The 24,486-nt window shown below is 43.4% G+C and overlaps 1 protein-coding gene and 1 pseudogene across 1 annotated transcript in view; both read right to left on the bottom strand.

Annotated features, from left to right (window-relative positions):
• LOC116892067 (protein kinase C-binding protein NELL1-like) overlaps window positions 1–24,486 on the bottom strand; it is a 76,156-nt gene that overhangs the window by 12,825 nt on the left and 38,845 nt on the right. Inside the window, exons 5-6 of the mRNA XM_032893539.1 lie at window positions 19,617–19,690; window positions 8,978–9,077 (exon numbers count right to left, since the gene is read on the bottom strand). Coding sequence (XP_032749430.1) covers window positions 8,978–9,077; window positions 19,617–19,690 — 174 coding nt within the window. The remainder of the gene's footprint in view (window positions 1–8,977; window positions 9,078–19,616; window positions 19,691–24,486) is intronic.
• Window positions 1,052–1,467, bottom strand: LOC116892068 (annotated as a pseudogene).

The raw sequence follows: 24,486 nt of genomic DNA on the forward strand, positions 1-24,486 counted from the left end.
CTAACTACACACACATTTTTTGGCCAATTATACCTGAAAAAAGCTCAATAATAGGTTTTTAAACAGAAAGAATAATAAATCAGTCTCCCCTTCACTCACATTCAGGCAAACATTTATTTCCCAAGTGTAAATTAAACACCATTATTCTCTCACAAGATGCTGGGACTTTGTTTGTAGCAGTTATCACAATGACTAATTATAAGATTATTTTTGCTTTTATTAGTAGATGCTTATCTCCCCACTAGAAACTTCCCTCCATGAGGGAAAGGGCCACGTAAATTTGCCTACTTCTGACTGAGACAATAGCCCAATGTACTGTAGGCATTCAGCCCATGCGTATTCCATTACTCACTGAATCCTCACTGTCTTCTCAAGCTAGACTTGAAGGTGTTTTTAAGAGAAAATTAGTCTGGAGAGGTTAACAGCATCTCCTATGAAGACAGAACAAGTAGGTCATGGAAGAAATAGTAATAAACACAAATATGACTCCTAGTTTCGCTTGCTGCCCCTATGACGTGCCAGCCATCATTTCCAACATCAAGGGAAACTCAAGGAACACCAACCCTGGCCTAGAGAAACCAACACTCTGTCAATCACTGGCACGTTCCAGTGGGTGAAACACCTGCACCTTCCCAAGAAACCGAACCACGCTTCTTGCTTTAAGAAACACGCCATCATTTTTCACCGCCAGGAGACTGAACATCAGAAGGAAAAGAACTTGTCACTCAGCAGAATGGTACAGGTGGATGAAATTGCAGGATGAAAAGGGACCGATCTGGAGACTTCAAGTGGCTGAAATGAGCAACCGCTCTGAGAAAGACACATGACCTGCTGGGATGCAGCTGGAAGTTTCGCTCAGGACACATAACTGTGTTTAATTCCCAGCAAAGTGCCATTCGTCCAGCCAACAAAAACAAAGCATCTACCCAGTTACTGTGCTTAACAATGGAGGCATCACAAATATGACCAGAAACCCAAACACGAAGCAGCAAACGCCCATGACATGTTCCAAGTAATTAATGAGGAAACATAAATGTTAGGGGTATCACACTTTTTTTTTGGAGGCAGTTCTGTAACTTTATTTGACATTCAGCACTTAGTTCTCATCCACATTGACCGTCTTTAGATTTTTGAATGTGGTAACAGGCACATAAGTTACCAGTGTGTAGAGCTTGTTTGGTGAATCCTTATCCTCATTGCGCTTTCTGGACAAACTCGGATGCGGTACGGAACACTCCTTGTTCCCTTGGCCCAGACGGCTTTACTGAGCCTGGTGTCTGTGCGCACATCTGGAGTCCCCATCTCCTTCATGGCAAATTTCCAAATTTCTTTGAAAGCCCAAAGAGCACGCTTCTTGAAGCCCACGCCATGGATGCACTTGTGAATGTTGATGGTGTATTCTCGGGTCACCACCTCGTTGAGAGCAGAACAGCCCTTCTTCTTGCCACCCTTCTTTGCAGGAGCCATTCTGCTGGGCCCAAGTTGGGTATCACACTTTTCTTACAGAGAGGTGGAAAATCTGGACTCACTCTGTGGCCCTACATCTGCAACAAAAACACTAGCAAGCCAATCTGATTTCTTTTAAACTGTTTTCCTTCATTACAGTGAAGCTCTCATACTGCCGCTGTCTAAATTTCTCTTTCTCTCTCTTTCTCTCTTCATAATTATGATAACACTATTCATTTATCTTGTTCACCTCTTGCTTATGCCCCCAAAATGATGGACAGCATCTGTGTGCTTTGTTCTGTGACTTTATCTACAATAAAGACAGAACAGACCTGACCCCAGGCTTTGCTGAGATGGCTAAAGACTGACTCCATTAAAACAATGGCTTTCAACCTTGCTAATTCTGCACCTTTAATATAGCTCCTCATGTTGTGGGTCATAAAATTATTTTGCTGCTACTTCATAACTGTAATTTTGCTACAAATGTTATGTTTCCTGGTGGTTTTAGGTGACACTTGTGAATGAGTTGTTGGAACCCCCGAAAGGATCATGACCCATAGGTAGAGGACTAACTGCCATAGAGAAATGCATAACTTGTCCCAGGTCCTCTGCGTACCTGCATATTCAGAACACACATTGCAAACCCCACTACACTAAGTCAAATTTCAGGAAGTCTAGACCTCTCCCATTCCCAACTACCTACCCAACCTTGTAATTCACACAAAGAACAATGGTGTGCTAGTCTACGTGCCTCAGAGCAAGAGTCAGCACCATCCATCAATTGGTTAAAAGAGATGCTTTATGGGAATTGATGGTCCTTAAGGGACCCCACAACCAGAATACATGTCACAAGAGAAACAAGAGCTCTGGAGGATGAGAAGATCCCCTTAGCTTTTTGTGGACACACCACAACAGGACTATCAAAGGAGAGGGGGCTCCATGTCCTCACAGGTTCTGTCTTGAAAGCACTTGGTTCCTTCTGAAATCATCAATATTTAACTGTCTCCATGTCCAAGGCAGCCCAGCCCTAGTTTCCAGTCTTCCCTCTGGACCAATGGACCTCATTCTGGGCAAGTCAGAGACATTCACCCAATAGAGCACTTCCCTGGGCACTGAATTTCTGTCTTCTCTAGACAACGTTATCCTTCAAATTCCTCTGCCCATAGCACAGCATTGCAGCCCTGCCTTCATGGTCCATGTTAGCTCATGTCTGCAGAGTTTCGATCTGACCCATCTGTCAACATACAGAGAACAACCCCCTGCCATGAAACCCTGCCAGTTCTTCTGTGTGTACGCAAGCCCACATGCTCACTAAATGCCTCCTTTCCAAATAGCTTTTCACCTCTAATACCCTGAAGTCAGCTCTCGAAGATCGTTTCAATTATAAACCCACCTGAAATGATCAGGAAGTATGGGAATGAAACTCGTGTGATAACAGGATTCTTTGGGAGGATTTAATTGAAGAGCATAAAATCTTAAATAGTACAAATAATCTCAGCTAATTTCAGTCCAGGCCAGATGACAAGGCAAGTGAGCATGAATTAAAATTACCGATAAACACATTTGGAACAGATGTCGGGAAGAACTTTCTTCCAACACCCAAAGTCATAAACATGAAGCGAAACCCTCCAAAGTCGTTGGCGATGCTGAAGATACAATTAGAGCTGGTTATGAGGGAAATAAAACTCTGAGGAGTGTGTTGAAGGTGCCAGGATGGGCCGAATGATCGGCGTGCTTTCCTGGAGCAGTCTTGAAAATGCACGGTCAAGATTATTAGCTCGTTGTTGTTGCTGTTGTTGTTGTTGTTGTTGTTGCTGTTGTTGTTGTTGTTGCTGATGCTGCTGCTGTTGTTGTTGTTGTTGTTGTTGTTATTCAGCCTTTAACTGAGAGTACCAGAAATCCATGGGCAAAAGTTCCTGCTGGGTCTACATTCAGTCCTTCACTGTCTTCTTCCAGGAAGAGGCATAGCTGTCACTCTACTGTCCACTCTGCCTCTCCGCCTAGTGACCGCACACTCTAAGTTGACAGTCCTCCGCTACAGCCATTACCTCATTACAGCCATAAACAATTTTTCACAGGTGGTTCTGAGGCATAAGGGGAAAAAAGGCACCAGTGGTCAGTCAGGGCTGCTCCGAGTGCTACACAGGTGACTGAGTCTGCAGAACTAGCAACAGCACAGAGGCCCCAACTGTGCCCATCACGTTTGATCCTATAGGCGTGTCTTCCTTAACTTCCTGTGGTTCTTTTCCTAGGTCTGTCTCAGCTGCAGCAAGATACAGTCCGTCCACTCAATTCACAGGATTGCAGCATTTGACAAACCCAGGTCTTGAAAACAGCAAGGTGTCCAAGCTCCTGAACTAAATTCTAGGTCAGCTGATGTGCTGAACACTACAGATCACGACACACTGTCATGCTTGCCTGTAACTTCTCAGATTCAAATTCTACACAGACAAAGCCCTCAATGTAAAACAAAGGTCTAAGGTCTGTATCCTTCATCTTGATTTGTCACTGTGGTGGTAGCAGACATAAAATAAAATACATATCACTAATTTGATAAAAATAATGTTATGGCCAAACAAATGAGCTGCAAGTTGGAAACCTAAGTTACAACTCAGAAAAAAATGTTTTTTAAATACTACTGTATTCATGGAATATCTAGAGAATATTATCCAGTGCTGAAAATGGTATCATTTAAAATCTTGAATGTAAAAATCACAGAACAGAGCCCCCTCATAATCAGAAAGTCTGCCTGTCCCTTATATTAGATACATAATGCATGATCATTTAAAGCAATGGTATTTTAAATTGAATATTGTTATGGTCATCATTTAAACATGTATCTGGAAAAGGAGGACAGTTCTCTCCAATGCCCAGACTATGCCCTTGGATAAGGTGGTCTAACAGAGCTTTAACAAACATAAATCTTGAAAAACGTCAAATTCCCAAAGCACAAGAACAGCTTTGACTCAAGCTTCCAAGCAATGGATCTCAGACAACATCCCTCAGCATACAGACCTGACTGACACTCTCAGTGACACAGAGATGGTGAAAACATCCACTGGAAGCCCCTTTAGGTAAGTGTATAGAGAACACCGCCACTTGGGTTTCCATGATCAGTCACTCCAGGGAACCAGAAAACATGTGGCCACAATTTCTATAGAGCCAACTCCAGACACAATGCACTTCATTTCATCACACCTCACGGGTCTATTTGGATGCCTGCAGGAGATCTCAGTCCACAAAGCAAACAAGGTAACCTTCCCATATGCAGGATAAAGGCTGATTTTATATGGTACTGGAGAAATGGCTCAGCAGTTGCAACCACTGTCTGCCCATGCAGATGACCCAGGATCAATTCCAAAGACTAGATGATGGTTCACAACTGACTATAACTCCAGTTCTAGGGAATTTGATGCCCTATTCTGGCCTGTGTAGGCAATGCATGTATGTGGTGCACAGATATACATGCAGGTAATCTACACGCAAAATAAGTCTCTTTATTTTAATTAATTTACGTAGATATTGACTAGTTTCTGCCTTTGTTTGCTTCATGTTTTAAGGAAGTGGGATAAGAAAAACTGAATTCTTTGCCTTAGACAAAGTCCCTGAAATCCATGCCTTGTTAAAAAGGTACTAGTTTAGGCCCCTCTTCATCTAAGACTCCACCCAGAAAACATGAACCTAGGGGGAAAGATGAAAAACAGTGAATGACACAGGGAGAAGCATGTTTCTCTCAGAACTGTGTGAGATTATTGTGCCACCTCTAAATGATCCCTTACGGAATAAATTAGAACTCAGAGAAACTGAGTCAGATTCACAGTGAGTGTGGTTCAGGACCACAGATGTTGCGTTCAACTGGAAAGATCATTTAAGCTGTAGGGCTTTGTAGGGATATCATAGAACTTATCCTGATGATGATCTTCCATTTTGTGGATACATGATGTGTTACCAGGACCAAAGACATGGGCAAGTAGGCTCCTATTCTGGGACTCTGGGCTCCTGTCCTCAAGAGGAGGACATAATGACAGTGCTGGGGGGGGGTCCTTGGTCAAATATAATGATTTTATTTCTGGAACACTATTAGTGAATATGGCTAGCCTTTGTGCTGGAGCAGTGGGGGCGGTGGAGGTGGTATAAGGCAGGAGGGGATAGAAATGAGTTAAATGTCAGATGACCCGAGCTAAGCATTAGACCACTGGATTGCTTTTTTCTTAACTCAAAAGCATCAAAGTTCAGTCAGAAAGGATCTAGCTAACTGAGTATTTGACAATGTAAGGGGTTTGGGATAGAGACAGACTCTAAAGAATAGCTATTATTATTATTATTATTATTATTATTAGCATTTTTTTAGTATGAAGAAAATTGTAATAAGATTTAAGAGAAAAATCTTGAGAGCAGAGAAGTTATAAATCTCCAGAGCTGCCCAGGGGGAAGGAATGGAAGACAGAGGAGAAAAGGTCATGAGTGCAGCATGCAGGAAGGTCAGCGTCTTGGCAGCCAGAAGCCACGTAGTGGTGCAGCAAAGAAAGAAGTCCAAAGTACTATTAGGGAAAGCTTGCTTAAAGCAGAGACAGTTGGAGTAAAACAAGCTACCCTTTCCAGGGTGATTCAGGGCAGTGGGCAGACTTGTAAAGCCAAGTGGCCAGTATCTGTAAGATACTGCAATGTAGGCAGGAATTCTGGGAATGAGAGGTACAGTGTGTCCTTAGAGGCTAGTTAGTCCACCTACCTCTTTAGCTCGGCTTAAGGTGAACTATATTCCTCAGGGTGGTTCCTAGGTCAGGTGACTGACCGGCCCTGCTGGAATGTGAGGTCTCCACCCAAGCTAAACATTGGCCAGATTTCCCTTAATGGAACCTTACTACTAAATAACTCACTGGATTATTAGCTTTTATGGTTTTTGAATTAATTCTAGATTCTCCTAATCCGACTAATTCTCCCTGAGTGAAAACTTCGAAGAAGAAATGCTTGAGCTGACATTGGAAGACAGAAGACGAAATTTAGTAAAGAAGGGAATTCCAGAAACAAGAAATGAGGCAAGTTCTGACCCACACATTAATTAGCAATCGAGTGTCACACAGCTGTCTGCAGGTTAAATAAAATGTCAAGAGAGGGGCCAAAGAGATGGTTCAATGATTAAGAGCACTGGCTCTTCTTGCGAAGGACCCAAGCTCAGTTCCCAGCCCCCACGCAGCAGCTTACAAACATCCGTAGCTATAGTTTCAGGGAACCCAACACCTTCTTCCCCCTTCTGTAGGCAATAGGCATGTTCACGGTCCACACACATATACGCCACCCAAATACATGTACACATAAATAAAATAGATAAATCTAAAACAGGGTAATTTTTCAAAAGATAGAAATTTTAAGTCTGAAGAAGTGAAGGCACAGAGGGATTAATCTGTCATGCTTCCCAAGAAACCCCACACTGCCTCTTTTCTGAACGAAGACTCTAGTTCTTATGGGAGATTAGAATTGAGAACACAAAGGAAACTCTCACCTATACAAGCATTTCCAAAGGAAACCCTCACCCTCTTCCTCCAGGGATTTCCTAGCAGAGCAGAGAGCAAGCATGGAAGGAAAGCCCTCGGCTCCACTGTGAAGACTTTGTCCTCGGTGAAGTCTGCCCTCTGCCTCTTGTTCCTCTACGCCTGAATCAGGTTCCCATAGTGATCCGGGTGGGAGCTCCGTGTGCCCGTGGGAGCCCCCCAGCAGCCCTGCTGATGAAGTGTGTGAACTCTAGACAAGCACAAGCAGAGGCAGAAACACCTATTGCAAACTGGGTCAGGACAACGAAATTCCTCCTGAGGTTCTGTGCCCTAATCAATGCTTCTGCTCTAATGAGACCATTAATCAGGAAGGATCTGCATAAACAGAGGCCCACTTGGCACCTCAACAAATAACTAGTGATGGATTTTGCATTAAATTATAAGACCTACCTAACAACCTTATTGGTTCCCAATAAATGCATCTCTCTGAAATTTCAACTCAGTATTTGGGTACGTCTAAGATCTCCCAGCTACAAATAAGCAGCTAGTCACATGTTCAACAGTTCTTCCCTCTGAAAAGAGACACACCCCCAGGAGGTTATGACTCAGAACATTCTAGAAGTTACCTAAATCCACAAGGCTCAAAAACTCATGAAACTTCACAGGCTTAGACAGCTCTCGAAAAGCGGCCCCCTCAGCCATGCACCTGTGGGTGACCCATCAGCCAGGCTTCTACAGGGTGGAATTGCTTCTTCAGGCTGTCTTCAATGCCCTATCCAGACTGGGAAGACGTATGTGTTCAACACTCCAGAGAAACAACATAGAGAGCAGAGGTAGATGAGTCAAGGCTGGTACTCAGATGGCAGCGTTATCATGTCCCTGATTCTATAGACATTTTTTTTTTTTTTAGTGCAATGAGATTTTATATAGCAGGAAAGAACTCTCTCCTGACCAACCACTGAGAGTAATCACAACTTCAGATGGGAACGCATCATAATAATGTACACTTTCCATATAAATCAGAAGGTGCTGGGTACGGAGTCAGCCATCAGGACCTGAGCCCAGGCGTTCCTAGAAATAGCTTTGGACACAGCTGTGCCCACTCACATACCTACACCCCAGCTTCCTTTTGTGTGCAGCAGCAGAGGTAAGGAGATGGAATAGAAAACTAGTCTGCAAAAGCTAAAATATTCGCTTTGTAGCTCTTCATAGTAAGAAAAATGTTGCAAACCCTTTCTAACATAAAAAGAGGAAGAAGAGGAGGAGGAGGGAGAGGAGGAAGAGAAGGAGGAGGAAGGTTAAGTATCAAATGACCTGAGTTAATCTGTTAGACTCTGAGTGTTTCTTAACTCAGAAAGCACCAAAATTCAGTTAGGGAGGCTCCAGGTTAGTATTATAGAATGTGAGGGGCTTGAGACAGGCACAGCTATGAAATGGTGGCTATAACTTTTTAACTGGATTCGCAAGTTAAGATTTTTAATAAATCCTAGGCTCTCCTGACCCACCTAATTCTCCCTGAATGAGAACTTCAATTCAGGAACTAACAACTGAAGACATAAGAATAAATTTGGAAAAGAAAGAGGATGCAGAAAGAGAAAGCAATTCCCACCTTGAGAATTAACTAGCAGGCGGGCACTTATGTGAGGTTTTGAGTCATTCTGTGTGAGAACTGGCCTGGTGGATGAGGCAGGGAGGAACACTGCTCAGCCCCACCCAGGAAGAAAATGTAATAATGATGGTAATGATTGTTATTACAGGAACTACCATTTGCTTTAATATAAAAACTACTGCTGCTTATTGGATGTCTGTCGCATGCTGGGCCTTCTGCTCCGTGTCTATGCATTTTCCCATTTAATCTTCACAGCAGTCTTATGAGGTGGATACTATTATTATCCTCAGTTTACAATTGAGGAGACAAACTCAGGGAAAGGATGATGGGCTCTCCAAGCCTCTGAAATGAGGGTGGAGTGAACATGGCAAGCTCACACCACTGTTCATCAAACCTTCACGCCCATCACCAGCCCCACCCAGAAGCCACTCACCTGGGCAGACCCTGCAGCACTGATTCTCTGGAAGAATATGATCCTTTGCCGAGCAGTTCAAAGGAGGGCAAGCTTCTGTGATTTTTACCAAGACTCCACCCTAGAAGCCAAATACCAGGAGTTAGTTCATATGGAGAGCCCATCGCAGTCGCTTCTAATGTTCCTTATTATCAGCTTGCAGAGGTAACCACCCAGATGCTAAGAGCATCCTTGGGAATTCCACTGAGAAGAACAATCTTTGCAAGTCAAATTGATGAGTCCAGGGAGAGAAATCAGGCTTCCTTTCTATATCAAAACAGCCTGGGTTTCTACAAGTGCCATTCCTTTTCTTTTAAGTCTCTCTTTTTTTTAATGCAAAGAGATGCCCACAGGGATGTGCTGATCATTTCCAACAGCTGACTGCTGAGTATGGCAGCATCCTGTGTCAGATACTGAGTTCTCTGCTGGAAAACGCAACAGTTCATGTTGTGCAAGCCATGCTGTATACAGCAGGCTTCTGTGAAGCAATCCCAGCTTCCACAGGTCACAGCCTTGTCGCCAGACATCAACAGGGTGACTTCCTAGTTCTCAGTGAACTTACAATTCAGGTGGAATGAGATACATAATTCCTAAACTAGGAACACTAATACAGTACAGAAATTCATTTTAAAGTGTGTTCTGCTAAAGGCAACGTAGTGTGCTACAGAGAGTAGTTAACTCTGCCCAGGCAGGGAGAAATTATGAAGGGGTCTTCTTGGAAAGAACTTGACTAATTATATAAAGAAAGAGACTTCACGGGTCAAGACAGTAGACAACGCACATGGGCATCAATGAGCATTAGTCAGATGAAAATTAGATTTCCTCTGGCTGTAAATAACACAACTTGCAACAATGTTGTTAAATATTCAACTGTCGTACACTCTTGGCCTCACTGATCTAAGGTCCTCCCGATTGGCATGAGTAGTGTCTGCGTTTAGTTTTATGCTGAATTTTTAAAATAAGTCCATTAATTATTTTGTTTTAAAAGCTTGAAGAGACTCTTACTTTATCTAATGCAATTAGGTTTTTCTCTCCCATTCTTTGCAGGATGTTTAAGACAGTCAAGAAGGGGAGTCTCAGTTTACGACAAAGGTCAGTCCAAAACACAGGTGGGCAGGGAGACAGGACAGAACTGCACAGCCATGTGGATAGGAGAGACAGACACTGCGTTCCATGTTTCCAAGAGAGACTCACAGTTCCTCTGACCACCCCACACCCTTCTCAGCTCTCTGGTTTGGCAGAAGGGACACTAATTTCTAGAGAAGAGACCAGTCAGCATATCAAGTGCCAAACAGAAATACAAGACACGAGCCTCCTACTTGAGTAATACCTACCATGCTGGTAGCATAAAGTGAGATCAGCTAGTTGCCTTCTAGTAGATTGTCTGCAGCAAGCCATACTCTTCCTTCTTAAAGTTGCCCACCCAGCCAGGCTTGTTCCTACCATTCTCTCTCATATTCCACCCACCCCCATCTGGTGCTCTTCCCAAATGCCATGAGAGACTGGCCCTAGACTCAACAACTGACCCTGTTACCTTCAGTCCTCTTTCCCGGCCAGATTCTAGCCTCACTTCTCACGTGGCGGTCAGTGGTCAGAGTCAGGGCTAAGACTGCTGTGGACATCGGAGACAAACCAATTATTCCAAGGCAACAGAGGCTAAGGCCCTTGCTCTCTGGAACCGCAGTGCATGAAAATGGAAGTGAATGACTTACTATCAACCCCGATCCTATCATCCCACAGTAACATACAGGTTCTGGTGCACTGCCTCCCACATAGATTTGGAAAAAAAAAACAAACTGGTGAACACTTTTAATCCAAACGTTGCTCCCATCCCCAAGTCCTGAATGCTTTTCTAGCACCCTGATGTTGGCTCACCTCTGACAGAGGGCGCATCGATTTCTGTGTCCATTTGGAAAGCTGGAAGCTACCTTCAAGTTCTACACCCCCATTTCCATGGCCCAAAGCCCATGGCTGACTGGTATGTGAGGCCTACATCTAAAACAGGAACCGTCTCCGACGTATGATTTATGTTCCACATCGCCCAGTAGGCCCAGCTACATGTGACCTTTCACCTGAACTCTTTCTTTGCTCAGGTTCTTCCCATCCCCCACCTGAGGCATCCACCATCTAATGGGCCCTACTGGGAGCGACTCCTGAACAGGTCACTCCTTAGTTGCAGAGTCGGCTTCTAGGATTACCCAAATTAGGACAATTAATGGGACTCACTATTTCATTAAAGCTGTTATCAAGGTGAACTCCTCTCTGAGCGGTCAGATTCGAGATGATTCCCAGTTACTTCCTTGTATCTTTCCTATGAATCTAAAATTCTGCAGCATGGATATATATTATCCATCCTCTGCACTGACTTCTGTTAGTGGAAAAACACAATTATTCCATTTTTCCTATTTTAGAGCTACGAAACTGCTCAGTGCTCAAATACATGTGTATATTTGTTGTTGCTGCTAAAGGACACTTTGAATGCCACAGAAGACTTAAAAGTCTTAAAAGTGTCCGTTCGTGTTGTTTTCTTTCCACAAAAGGAGTTTGCTCTAGCTACTGATTACATCAGCTAATGGTTCTTTTTAAGAATTTTTCCCGTGACATGTATTCACTCAGAGAGCACGAGTGTGCCAGAGCATCCAGGTAGAGGTCAGAGAACAAGGCCAAAGTCAGTTCTCCCCTCCCACCAGCTGTGCTATGGGGACTGAACTCAGGTAGCCACACTTGGTCGCGGGTTCTTTTACCTGCTGAGTCATCTCAATGACCCAAAGTTGAGAATTCTAATCAACCCTTCCTATATTTAATAAATAAGACCCAATTCCAAAGCTTAAATTGAGACAAAACTACTGGTGTGGTTTTAAAATAACCTAAACTGTCTTTATTGTTGTAGAAGTACATCTACATCCATTAGCCCAGGGAGAAACGCTTTTCAACTCTAGTTTGAAAATTACTGCCAGTAAAAAGTAATCTGCCATTACTTTTTAAATCTTCCTGATTGTTGTATGTTGTGACCTCTGCACTGGGTTCTGTGTTAGTGGGGAAACACAGTTATTCCACTTTTCCCATTTTAGAGTAACTAACCTGCTCAGTGCTTAAACGTAAACATCCCGAGTCCTACACAAATCACCTCGCCAGGCTCTGACTTGAATTTCTAACGACATATACACATCTGCAAGTTGAAAACTGCCACTGTGCCGAAGAAATGTTCCAGAAAAGTTGATAATTGGGCAAATGGAAGCAAGACTGTTAGGAGAGTTCCTCAACTTGGTTTAAAAATAATGTTGGGGGCTTGCTGTGAGATCATGTCTCCTAGGAATGTCAGAAGCTGCTCCCATAAGGTCTCACCACTATGACTGCCTAAAGAGGATCCTAATAAGGACAATGCCAGTAAACATGCCACAGTGGATGGAGGAAATCCCACACGGCCTTGATTCTACCTGAAGACTCACATAACTAAGGAGTGCAGAGAGCAGAAGAGAGATAGTCCCTTCCACAGAAGAGGACGGCATTGTTTATCCAATGCCAAATGATCAGCCCTGACAACACATATACAATAACATTACACAGGCTGAGTAGGTTATATTAAGGAATATATACATATATATGTATACACACACACACAATTAATAATTGATTAAAAAGAGAACATGGATTTGAAAGAGATCAAGGAAGGGTATATTGAGGCAGTCTGAAGGGGAGAAAGGAAAGGAAGAAATCTTTCTATTATAGTCTTAAATTTTTAAAAGGTTAAAAAAATAAATAAAAAGGAAAGAGACAGTCTGGAAAATAATATGGTGGGCTGAAGAGACGGCTTATGACATTCTTGCAGGAACCAGAGTTTGGTTGCCAGAATCCACACCACATGGTTGACAACTTCCTTTAACTTCAGATCTAGCTCCAGGAGATTAAACACCTCTGGCCTCTGAGTGTAGCTGTCCCTCACAGGCATAGGCACGCAGAGACACATAAACAAAAAATTAAAATGAAGGTTGTCTCTTATTCAAATCCATAAAATATAAATGGGTAGAGAACCAGGTTGCCTTTCATTGACAGGGGTTCTACATCTCAGCCAAAGAACACAATCATTATTTGAGCAAGTGTATCCTCTATTTACTCAAGAGAGTATGTGTATCACTCAGGGTGTCTTGAGGAGAAATTAATCTATTGCATACAACAGAAGCCATAGAGTGCTGTGGTTTAAACACTGAGAAAGACTACGTAAGGCAGACCAGTGCCATCCACACCCACTATCCTCTATCCTTACTGACCATATTCATGAAATGGGCAGCCACATTCTTCTATGGCCTTATATGGAACTTTCCTTTGTTGATAAATCAGTGTGTCCTAACCTGATTTATCTTCTGTTACACTGAAAGGTAATTATTCATCAGTGCTAGTCAATGTTGATGGTCAATTTGACACGATCTCTACTGTTTGCTCTTAAGTGAATCTAGAGCCACTTATGAGAAGAGCATCGAGGAGTGCTTAGGATTATCTAGATTAGATGGACTGTCAGAAGACCTAATGTAACTTAAGGGAACACCATTCCCTGAGTGACTGAATTAGGAGAAAGTGGCCTACGCCAGCATTTACCTCTCTCTGCCTCCTGACTGCAGGTTCAATGTGCCTCCACCCCTAGCTGTCATGATTTCCCACCATGGTAAGTCTAGAGGGAACACTAAAGATCAAGCAGAAAGGATGGAGCTAGAGGATGAAGAGGCCACAAAAAGACATGGTCATTGCACTCTTCAGCTCTGTGCAGCTGTAGCTACTTGTGCAGGAAAAAGACCTGCACAAGACTAGACCCATTGACATTTCATCAGGGATGGGGAAGAGAGCCATGAAGCCCCACCCATCACTGAAGGACTATTGACACCTACAGTTCATGGGGGAGGGATGTTATTTTCTTCAATGCTGTACCCACTGATAAGTTACCCCTCACTCCATTAATAACTCCTCACCCATGCTCATGCATGCAACCCTAATTCAACTCTGTGATTCCTACACACACTGAAAAGAAATTAAAGTAGGAGGCAGAATTTTTTCAAAAGAAGAATGTTATCAGTAGATCAGAGTTAGGGAACTGGGACTGAAAATGGACAGAACTCATGGTAGACATGTGTGAAACTTAAAGGATAAAAATTAAAATATTTTTAATCTATGGACAACAACAACAACAAAAACAAAAACCCTTTTCCCTTCATCTCCCTTCAATGGCTTCCACCAGAGTATTTTATCATAATGAAAAAGGAAATGAACATACTACCTCTCTAAAATTCAAAACCAAGAACTATTACAAGCAATTCAAAGCCTGCGACCAGAAAAGCTAAGAATGTGTATTACACAGCTATTCACAAAGGCTGACTCCAGCTAGCTCCCCTGCCCTTCTGAATCCTGACTGCCACATCTGTGTAGTACATACCTTGTAGAGTTATTATGATACCTAAATGTGCTAGTGTTTTAACTATCTTAGGTAACACTCAAAAAGTAGTAAGTACATAAGGAATGTTAAATGTTATTGTAAATGACTCAATTCTCTGTGGACAGAATAACTCATAAGTACTTACAGAAAGCCAATAAATAAATCACTTTCCAAAACAGGGTGAAATTATTCCTATGAATACACATAAACTGTATGTGCATGCACACATACACACAAACATACGCATGCACATACAGTTTACGAAAAGAGTTCTCTGGACCAATTTCTTTCTAACTCATCAATCCTAAACATTGGAATAATGAACCAAAGTATAGAAGTGTCTGTTTTATCCCAGTAAGCTACTCAGATAAGGCACTATTTCATCCCACGCCCATTTAGTCTACCTGTCTCAAAAATATCTACTCTGATCTTCTCTGATGACAAGGATCTAGTCACAAAGGAGAGAGTCACCCAAGGCTTCTGCTCAAAATGCAAAAGGGAATAGGTTTAATGAATGTCTGTCCTGTGGCTTATGCTGTGATCACAGCAGAGTAAGTAGAATTGCCTTTAATCGCCCCATCTTTCCCTGGGATGGAAGATAGGAGAGAAAACCAAAGGCAGAATCTAAATTCATTGTCCTCCCCAGAAGGGAACCTAGTTACAGAGATCATACCATCCTTAATTATACTCAAGGAAGGTGGACAAGGCCATGTGAGATGAGAACAATGAAAACCACCATGTTCACTGAAGATTTAGTGCCAAGCACCACATTTTCTCCTCCTCCGTGTACTCAACATCCCCCATTCTGATATGCCTGTCTTAGGTTGGAAATCATGCCATCTCCCAGGCCTGGACGCTTCTTAGTTGATAAAGAAATGAAAGTCCTCACTGCCATCTCATCTCCACATTTCCTTTAATCCTGGCAAAAGAGATCCACATCCAGCATCTACTGATACAGAGATACCAGTCCCAGAGTCATTCAGTTGCTGTGACAAACGCTTAGCCAAAAGCAACATGGAGGAGGGAAGGGCTTGCTCATGTGGTTCACAGCTCCACATTATCAGCCACCACTGCAGAAAAGTCAAGGCAGGAGCTTAAAATAACACATCCACATCCACAGTCAAGAGCAGAAGGAGAGAGAAGTGTAACCCACGCCACCTGCTTGCTGGCTCCTGTGCTCAGCCAGCTTTACACAGTCCTAACAGTTCAGGGCCTAGCACAAGAAACGGTGTTGCCCACAAGGGGCTGGGACAATTAACAATCAATCCCCACAGACATACGCATAGGCCAACCTCATCTAGATAATTTATCAACTAAGGTTTCTCCCGAGTGATTCTAGATTATACACATTGATGTTGACAACTAATCAACACACTACCTCACCTGTGTAATCACCAAACTACCTGGACGAACAGAGTCTCTGCCATGTGCCATGCCCGACAGGAAGGGGTAGTGAGGAACATAAAGATGAATTCAAGGGCATCGACCCTTAGAAGATGTTGCCAGTAAGAGAAGGAAACAGGAGAAAGCCTTTCCCCCTAAGCCCCATAAAAGAAGAGATTTGGGCTCTTCTTCCATTGGTATCTCTCTGAATGCCAGTAAGTCTCTAAAAACTTTGTTCTGTTCAATGTTTAAAATATTTTCTTCCTTTTCCCTTGGGATGTGATGAAAAGATAGGAACATAAGTGAAAAAGCATTTTTAAAAGATGTCTGCTCAAGACAGGGCAGTTCACTCGGCATCTCTTGCAATGCCTCACAAAATCAGCCTTGGTCTGTGGCCACATTTTCTGTTCTTCCTTTCCCTCTCATCTCTTCCTGTCTGCCCCTTCCTCCTGTGCTGTCCCAGCTCCTCATCACTAACAAAGAATGCATAAGTAAAGCATTAACTCAAAAGACCTGTGCCTCAAGTTTTGATCTCCAGGACCCTAAATCAAATGGGTAAGCAGTACTTTTCCTTTGCTGTCTTCTCTGTTAATGTTGGCTAGGAGAGGGATGTCTGGTCAGGCAGCTGGAGCAACTTTTGTAATTGACATTTGTCTGCATTCCTCGAGGATGCATGGAGCAAGATTGGAAAGAGGAAACATGAAAAGACAGAAGAACTTCATCTTCTGCTTCCACTCTCTCCCAATTGGCTCTTACTAAGAACCAACAAAGGGAACCTGGACTTCAGTCCATGTAACTACAGACTTTTGGTCTGTCGACATGATGCCACTCTGTCAGAGCAAACAAACTTACTCTCATAACTTCCAGAGATCAAAACTAAGATCACTGGGTGGAGGTTACAGAAAGGTGGATTTTCACCAAAAGAAAGGAATTTGCTGGTTACTAATGGTTTCTAAAAAGGAAATGAACTATTCTATGTGTTAATAAATGCCAGTCAAGGTAGGGGAAAGTGGACATGGCTATTTTCACAGAAAACTATATCAGATTCTCTTCTGTGACAGTTGGTCTCTAAGGACTTACGTTCCTGGTATCCATGCCCTCTCACCATCCTCCTGGATGATAAATCTGAAGCAGTCAAATACAAGTAATAGAATTAAGAGGAAATGATGCCACACAGCTTTGGAGACTAGGTCATAGGAAATATCTTTCACTTTGGTCTTTTGGAGGGTTTGTTCTGGGGGAAAATAGTCTCCACATGAGAAATGTCTCAGGCCATTACTCCATAAGAAGGTATCTACATAGCCATGCATGAAGGAGAGAATCTGTTTCAACTGTCTTATAGATGAATAAAGAAGTCATCTTGGCCATCCAACATCCTTATTTATGAATTCATCACAGGATTCTACCTCCAACAGTAAAACCATTGTGACCACATTGAGACCCCAATTGAGAACTGTAATCTGACTGCATTCAACATATACAACTACAAGAGATCATCAAAATACTGGTCTTAGTCTGGGGAGTATTTGCCATACAAGTGTGAGGACATAGGTTCAAGAACCCATATAAAAGGCTGGGTATGGCACTGTACTCTTGCCATCCCCATGCTATTTCCCCCTAAGGAGACGGAGCTAGGCAATTCAACAAGTTTTAAGCCAACACAGAGAAACTGTCTCAACACACTAGGTTGAAGATGCCTGAAGGCTAATGCCCAGGGTGACAAATAAAAGCCTCCACATGGACATATGTGAATATACACACATATTTGTATGTGTGTGGGGAGTGTGACTTACATATTAATTTTAGTTACCATGTTTTAGGGAGCAGGTGGCATAGCAATAGTCAAAACTATCAAGCTAATACTGCCCATTTGTTCTCCAGATCCCACCTTCCCCTCACAACACAGTCCTCCTTTTTCTCAGTTAATTACAATGCCTTTGCCTAATGGAGGCATCTAGCATATTTGTGGGCTCATGATTCCACTCTACTTTGACTACCACAGTTTCCTCTTGGGAATGCCTTCTCCTCTCTAAGTGACCAATCCCCACACAGACAATTAAAGAGGCCAAATTCTCCCCTACTGAGCATGCTAGACACCAGCTATGCCCAGTGCGGGAGGCATTTACCTTACAAATATGTCTACCGTATTCCTCAGTACTAGACTGGGCCTGCCTCCTGACTTCTGAGATCCCCGGACTCTGCTAAATCCCATAGTCCTCCAGATTTTTGGAACTCTGTAGTTCACCTAGTATTGCTTTCAAAACAATTGGCCATTTTTGCTAATATTATCCAAGGAAGATTTCTGGCTTTCATAACCAAGACTAAACTGGAATTGTCTTTAACAAATCAGGCATCCTGACATCAGCATCAGAAATGAGCACCCAAAGCCATGGAACAAGACTCTTCAGATCTGTTTCTACTTGGTTCTTAAACCCTCCTTTTTATTCATCTTTCTTATCACTGCCACAGGTTGGCAACTCTTTCCCATTACAATTCAACAATGCCTAGTACTTTTCCAACTACCCCTTCAGTGCAGGCATAGTGGACCCCAAAACTATACGGGTGCTATTACATGTCAACATGCACTTGCTATAGATAACTTGCTTTCATGAAGATCAGGTCAAGATAGGCATTTTCTCACCTGTTTTCGAATTTTCTTTTTAAAAATCATTCTATCACATATTACATCCCGGCCTTCCCTCTTCCCAGAGTCCCTCACCACACCCAGCACCTCCCTTCTCCCCAGAACTATTCCTCCTCCATTCCCTTTCAGGCAAGAGTAGGCTTCCCAGGGATATGAATCTTCATCTATCTCCAATCTCTTTATGTACCCTAAAACTTCACCCTGCGAAATTATTTAGAACTTCCCAAATATAAATAATACTCTCTTTCCTTATGGCTCTGGCACCTGCAAATATTTTATCCTCCCCCCAACCCCCCAGAATATACCTTCATCCTCATCAACCTAGGAAGTAATTCCTGTTGAAAACTACCCATCACCTTCAAAGAACCCCGGTTGGCCTTGATGTAGGGACCATAGTAGCTTGCAGTGCTCACAGCACGAGGGACTAACCAATAGGACCAGACTGCTCAGAGTAACTCAGTGACTGTCTCTCCTCCTCATGGCATGTGAACATTTCAGGAGACCAGAAGGTCCTTAACCTCTGTTTGCTGTATGTTTGTTGATTGCATGTTTCTCCCATGCTAGACTACGAGTTTATAAAGAAAACAATTTGCTTCCTGACATGTCTTCACATGCTAGGACTACACTGAGGTCCAGTGTTTACTGTTGTACACATAGATCCTGGGGCAGTGCTGGAATAAAACATTCATTACTGTGTGTCCTCAGAGCCCAAGTGGGTGCTGGGATACCTCATCTTCCTGACTCCTATCTGCTGGGTGTCTTAGCAATATTCTTTACAAATTATTTCATGATGGTGGGACAATGAACAATAAGTAAGGGGAGTTTCCTAGAATTGTTTTACCACTGGGTGGAGCTTGGCCCAGTCAGGGATGGTATCACCCACTCCCTTGCCTACCACTAACACATAACCTTTTCTTTGGGTCACCTGTCAACATCGCCATCCACAGCAGCTCCTGCCTCACTTTCCTTCCTGTTCTGACTGCTTCTCGAGGCACATTGCCCACTTGAACGCAAGCTAGTCACACAGCAACAGTGGCTAAATCCACCTTCACTCCAGCCTATTCACTCTGCCCCTCAGGGACCCACTTAGGCCAATATGCCCCACAGAGAAACACCACATGTCTATCTTCTGTCTGCTCTGTGGAAATGACAGGGGCCACAGATAAACTTACTCGACATTCCCGGCAGGTCTTGGTTAAAATCCGCTGGCCCTCAGCAAGAACTTTTCCTCCATAGATACATTTTGCTGCAAGAAAACAAAAATAGAGTTCATGCCTAGTCATGCTATACTACAAAATGTCTTCAGAGTCTCCGTCCAAAGCCAACAGATCCCACAGGGACATAGATTTCCTGAGTCTGAGCGATATTAACTTCTTTGTCTAATGTAAGGCATGGGAAGAGTAGCATGTATGGCCCCTGAAGTTCTCAGCCAGACCTCAGCTTTTTGAGTTTACCTTGCCTTCATAGCATAACAAAATTACTGGGGAAAAAAGCCAAAGGGTAAATTTTGGGACGAAAGTTTTGTGGGTAGGTTGGTGTTCCTGTCACTCCATTGGGGTTCCTGCCTGGCTACAGAAGATGGCCTCTCAGGTTCCATATCCCCAATGCTGAGAGTCACAGATAAGGTAACCACCACTGATTCTTGGATGTCTCCCTTATCCTTGGTCTTTGTCTCATCCTGGAGATGTCCCCTACCTCCCGCTACCCATGTCAGTTGCAGATTTCCATTCATTCTCATGGACAGCTGGCCATGCTTGTCCCTCCTACACCTGATCCTACCCCCCCCCAATTCCCTTCCCCATTTCATCTCCCTCCCAGTTCCCTCCCTCCATCTGCCTTCCATGACTATATTTCCTCTTCTAAGTGAGATTCAATATCCACTTATAAGTGAATAAATACCATGCAAGTCCTTTTGGGACTGGGTCAGCTCACTTACAAGAAATGTAGGGACAGGGGATAGAGCACAGACAGAAGGGATGGTCAACCAATAACAGCCCAACTTGAGACCCATCCCATGGACAAGCGCCAATCCCTGACACTATTAATGATACTGTGCTATGCTTGCAGACAGGAGTCTAACATGGCTGTCCTCTGAGAGACTCCACCTAGCAGCTGACTCAGAATGATGCAGGCATCCACAGCTAAACAGTGGATGGAGCTTTGGGTCTGAGACTCTTATAGAAGAATAGGAGGAAGGATTGTGGGCTCAGAAGGGGATAGAAACTCCACAGGAAGACCAAAAGAGTCAACTAACCTGGACCATTGGGGCTCTCAGAAACCGAACCACCAAGGCCTCCCTGCACATATGTAGCACATGTTCAGCTTGGTTTTCTTGTGGGTTCCAAACAACTGGAGTGGGGGGGATTTGCCTGTACATAGGACATGTTTTAACTGGGCTGCCTTGTCTGGCCTCAGTGGGAAAAGATCCACCTAGCCTCGCAGAGAACTGATGTGCCAGAGTCATAGACCCCACACACTCAGAGGGTAAAGGGGTATAGGGGAAGGATTGTGGGAGGGTGTGACTGGAAATGGGGGCAGTAATCAGAATGCAAATTGAATTAGTAAGATAGGTAGGTAGGTAGGTAGGTAGGTAGATAGATAGATAGATAGATAGATAGATAGATAGATAGATAGATAGATAGATGCACTCTCTCACTCTTCTTCTTCCCCTTCTCTCTCTCTCTCTCTTTCTCTCTCTCTCTCTCCCTCCCTCTCTCTCCCTCTCTCTCTCTCTCTCTCTCTCTCTCTGTGTTTATATGCTCATGAGTACAGGTAGAAGCGTGTGTATGTGGTAGCTTTATATCAACATCAGGTATCTTCCTCTGTCCCTCTCCATCTTATTTGTTGAGACAGGGTTTGGTACCGGTCCTGACATACTCTGCTTTTCCAGAGCTGCCATTACATGGTCACGCACAGCTATTTATTTGAGTACTGGGATCTGAACTCATGTCCTCATACTTGTTTTGATGCAGACCACCCTACTATCATGCCTCTGGGTAAAAGTGCATATATTCTGTTCATCAAAACTTTACACAACCCTGAGGATCCCCCATGTGCTTCCTTATAATTCTGAGAGGAGAGTGACCTGAGCCCAGATGCACTTATTCAGACAACTAAGACAATCAGGCCAACCTGGACAATTGTGACATCAACACCCTGGAGAAGAGGCCTTGAGAAAGGTGAGCTGTGTGGGCTAACAGGGAGGGCAGAAAGTAGAAGTCAGCCCTGTAGAACATTTCAAAGAGAAACAGCTCAATTTAGATTCTGCCAGGGCTCAGTCCTTGGCTTCACTTGCTGACTCATTTTAAGCATTTGCAGAATATGTCAATTTGCTATGACCCCTCTCTGATTCTACTAGATTTTTCCAGCCACTTCAACAAGAAACAGAAAGCAAAGGTCTGATTGAACTCTTTCCTGGCTAGATAAGGGCCTTCTAGCCCCAGCTCTCTAGAGAAACAGAAATAAATACACACTTGCCTTTAGTTCATAAAACTGCTCCACCTCTCAGGCCTTCTCTGTATCTATTAAAGTCGGGTTGACTAACTTTGGTAGTTCCCTGGTTCTACAGTCTTCACATACTCATGCAACGTTCATGTTCATTGTCTTGTAAGCATCTGAACAACCCTCATGCTCACAGAAAGTGAAGAGCCCAGAAACAAATGCTGCTTTACTTAACATGTCACCTCTGTTGGGCAGAGCTCTGACATGCTGCCCAGAGCTCTCTGTGACAACTGACATATTTATACAGCTGTTGGAACAGTGTTACCCAACAGGCCTCAGACAACTCTTGATCTGCGCTGTGCTATGGAGAGCCACTTTGCTCAAAGTCAAGACTCCTTACTGGACTTGCCCAAATCTGATAAAGTAATGATAAAGTGACACAAAGTCTTGCCTTCCTGGACTGACTCAGGACAACTCCGAAAAGCCATTCTGACTGGGGATCCCAGCGGGAAGAACTGAGGCATTTGCTATGAGTATCTTGTCACCAACTTCTTCTGCCTGACTCTGCTTCCTTCAGCACCCATTCTGATGGCTAACTGATCCTGTGTGCCTTTTCTAATAAAGCGTGTAGAATCTCCACAGCAGACTGTTCCTGTCAACCCCTGGCCTGCAGCAACCTACACCACCCAGCTTCACCCTAATGCTCTCTTCTACGTGAATGGCACCATTATCTACCCCAGTGCCTTCTCTGTGTACTTCTTACTCAATCTTGTGCCCAGTGAGGAACCAAGTCAGAGCAATGCTTCCTGCTCAATCTATGCTTCTCCATTCCTTACTCTGACAGTGTCCTCATTAAAACCGTGAGTGTCCCTCTTCTCCCGTGCTACCAAACCTCAGCCTTCCCCAGTCCTTCCACAGACAACTAAAAAGGCACCATGGTCTGTCAGCTTTTCCTGACCTCTCAAAATGTCAAAAACTTACCAAACCCCGTGATTTTACTCAAATATTCATACCCCATTTATGTCACAGTTATGCTCTCTCTCACTACCAAGCACTGCATATATTCTTATTTTCTACAGAAAAGCTCAGCTCTCCATTATGCACTGACACCTCTGTCTTAGTTGGGGATACTATTGCTGGGAAGAAACACCATGACTAAAAGCCACAATGGGACGAAAAGGGTTTATTTGGGTTATATTCCATATCATTGTTCATCATCAAAGGAAGTCAGGACAGGATCTCAAACAGGGCAGGAACCTAGAAACAAGAACTAACATAGAGCCCACGGATGGATGCTGCTTACTGGTTTGTGGCTCATGGCTTGCTTGGCCTGCTTTCTTGTAGAATCCAGGACCAATTCTGGGAGTGGCATCACTCACAATAGGTTAAGCTCCCCTATCAATCACCAATTAAGAAAATGCCTTACAGGCTTGTCTACAACCAGATCTTATGGAGGCATTTTCTCAAGCAAGGCTCCCACTTCTCAAATGACTACAGCTTGTGTTAAGTTGACATAAAACTACCCAGCATGATTGACTCCTTGTCATCTTGACACCCAAGGACATCTCTATTAAGCCACAGCCTTTTCTTTCTTGTTCATCTCTAAGACTGCACATTAATAAAGACACCACTACAAAACATTTTACAAACTTTAAGAATCCCACAACCTCAAAAATTCAAATTCTTTAAAAGTTATGTTTTGAAAAACACCTGCTCTTTTAAAGTCCAAAACCTCTGTCAAACTCCAATAGATCATTTTTACATTTAAAGTCTCTCAACTGTAGACTTTAAAAAAAAATCAAAAAAAAATTAAATGTTTCCTTACTTCAAGAGGAAAGAACCAGGGCACATTCACGATCTGAACAAAGTAAAACCAAACTTTAAAAATATAAGTAACTCAATGTCTGTAGAGAGCGGAGCGGCGCGGCAAAACAAAGATGGCGCCGACATCCAGCTTTGCCTGGATATAAATGACTTACTGCGCATGTGCAGGCTTGTTCCACTGCTAGGGCTCCCTCTAGTGGTGAACAGCGGTACTGCACATATGCGGTTTATGCACCAGGTGTCAAAGTTGACCGTTAATATGCTAATGAGGTGATTCATTCTCCTCGCTTTTCATTGAGGACAAGTAGTGGGGGTGATCCAAGCCCCACCAATCCCTCCTGAGAGATAATTAGCATACTGTTGTTGTCTATATAGGCAGGCATTTTGCTGCTCGGTCCCTGTTCAAGAGAGCTGTAACACTAAGAAGAGCTGTAACACTAAGAAGAGCTGTAACACAGTAGTTAAAGCTTGTTCAGAAGAATCCTGTTGCCGCTGCGTCGTTCTTGCTGGCGGACATTAGGCGTAGCGACAAGTGGTAGAAACCCCTGGAACCAACATCGCCGTGCCGAGGGGACCTTCAATGTGCTGAAGAGGATTCAGAACTGCGAGAAGGTAAATTAAAAGGTAAGCTTAGAGGCATGCCTTTTTTGGAAGAGCATGTCAGAAGCGAATGAGTGAGAGAATGGAAGCCAGGCTGCCTTTTGGTTAGAGAGCATGAAACGGAGCTGGGAAGCGCCAAAAAAGAAAAGGTTACTAAAACAAAAGTGAAAAAGAGAT

This window comes from Rattus rattus, chromosome 2, assembly GCF_011064425.1.
Source record: "Rattus rattus isolate New Zealand chromosome 2, Rrattus_CSIRO_v1, whole genome shotgun sequence".
NCBI classification, from domain to species: domain Eukaryota; kingdom Metazoa; phylum Chordata; class Mammalia; order Rodentia; family Muridae; genus Rattus; species Rattus rattus.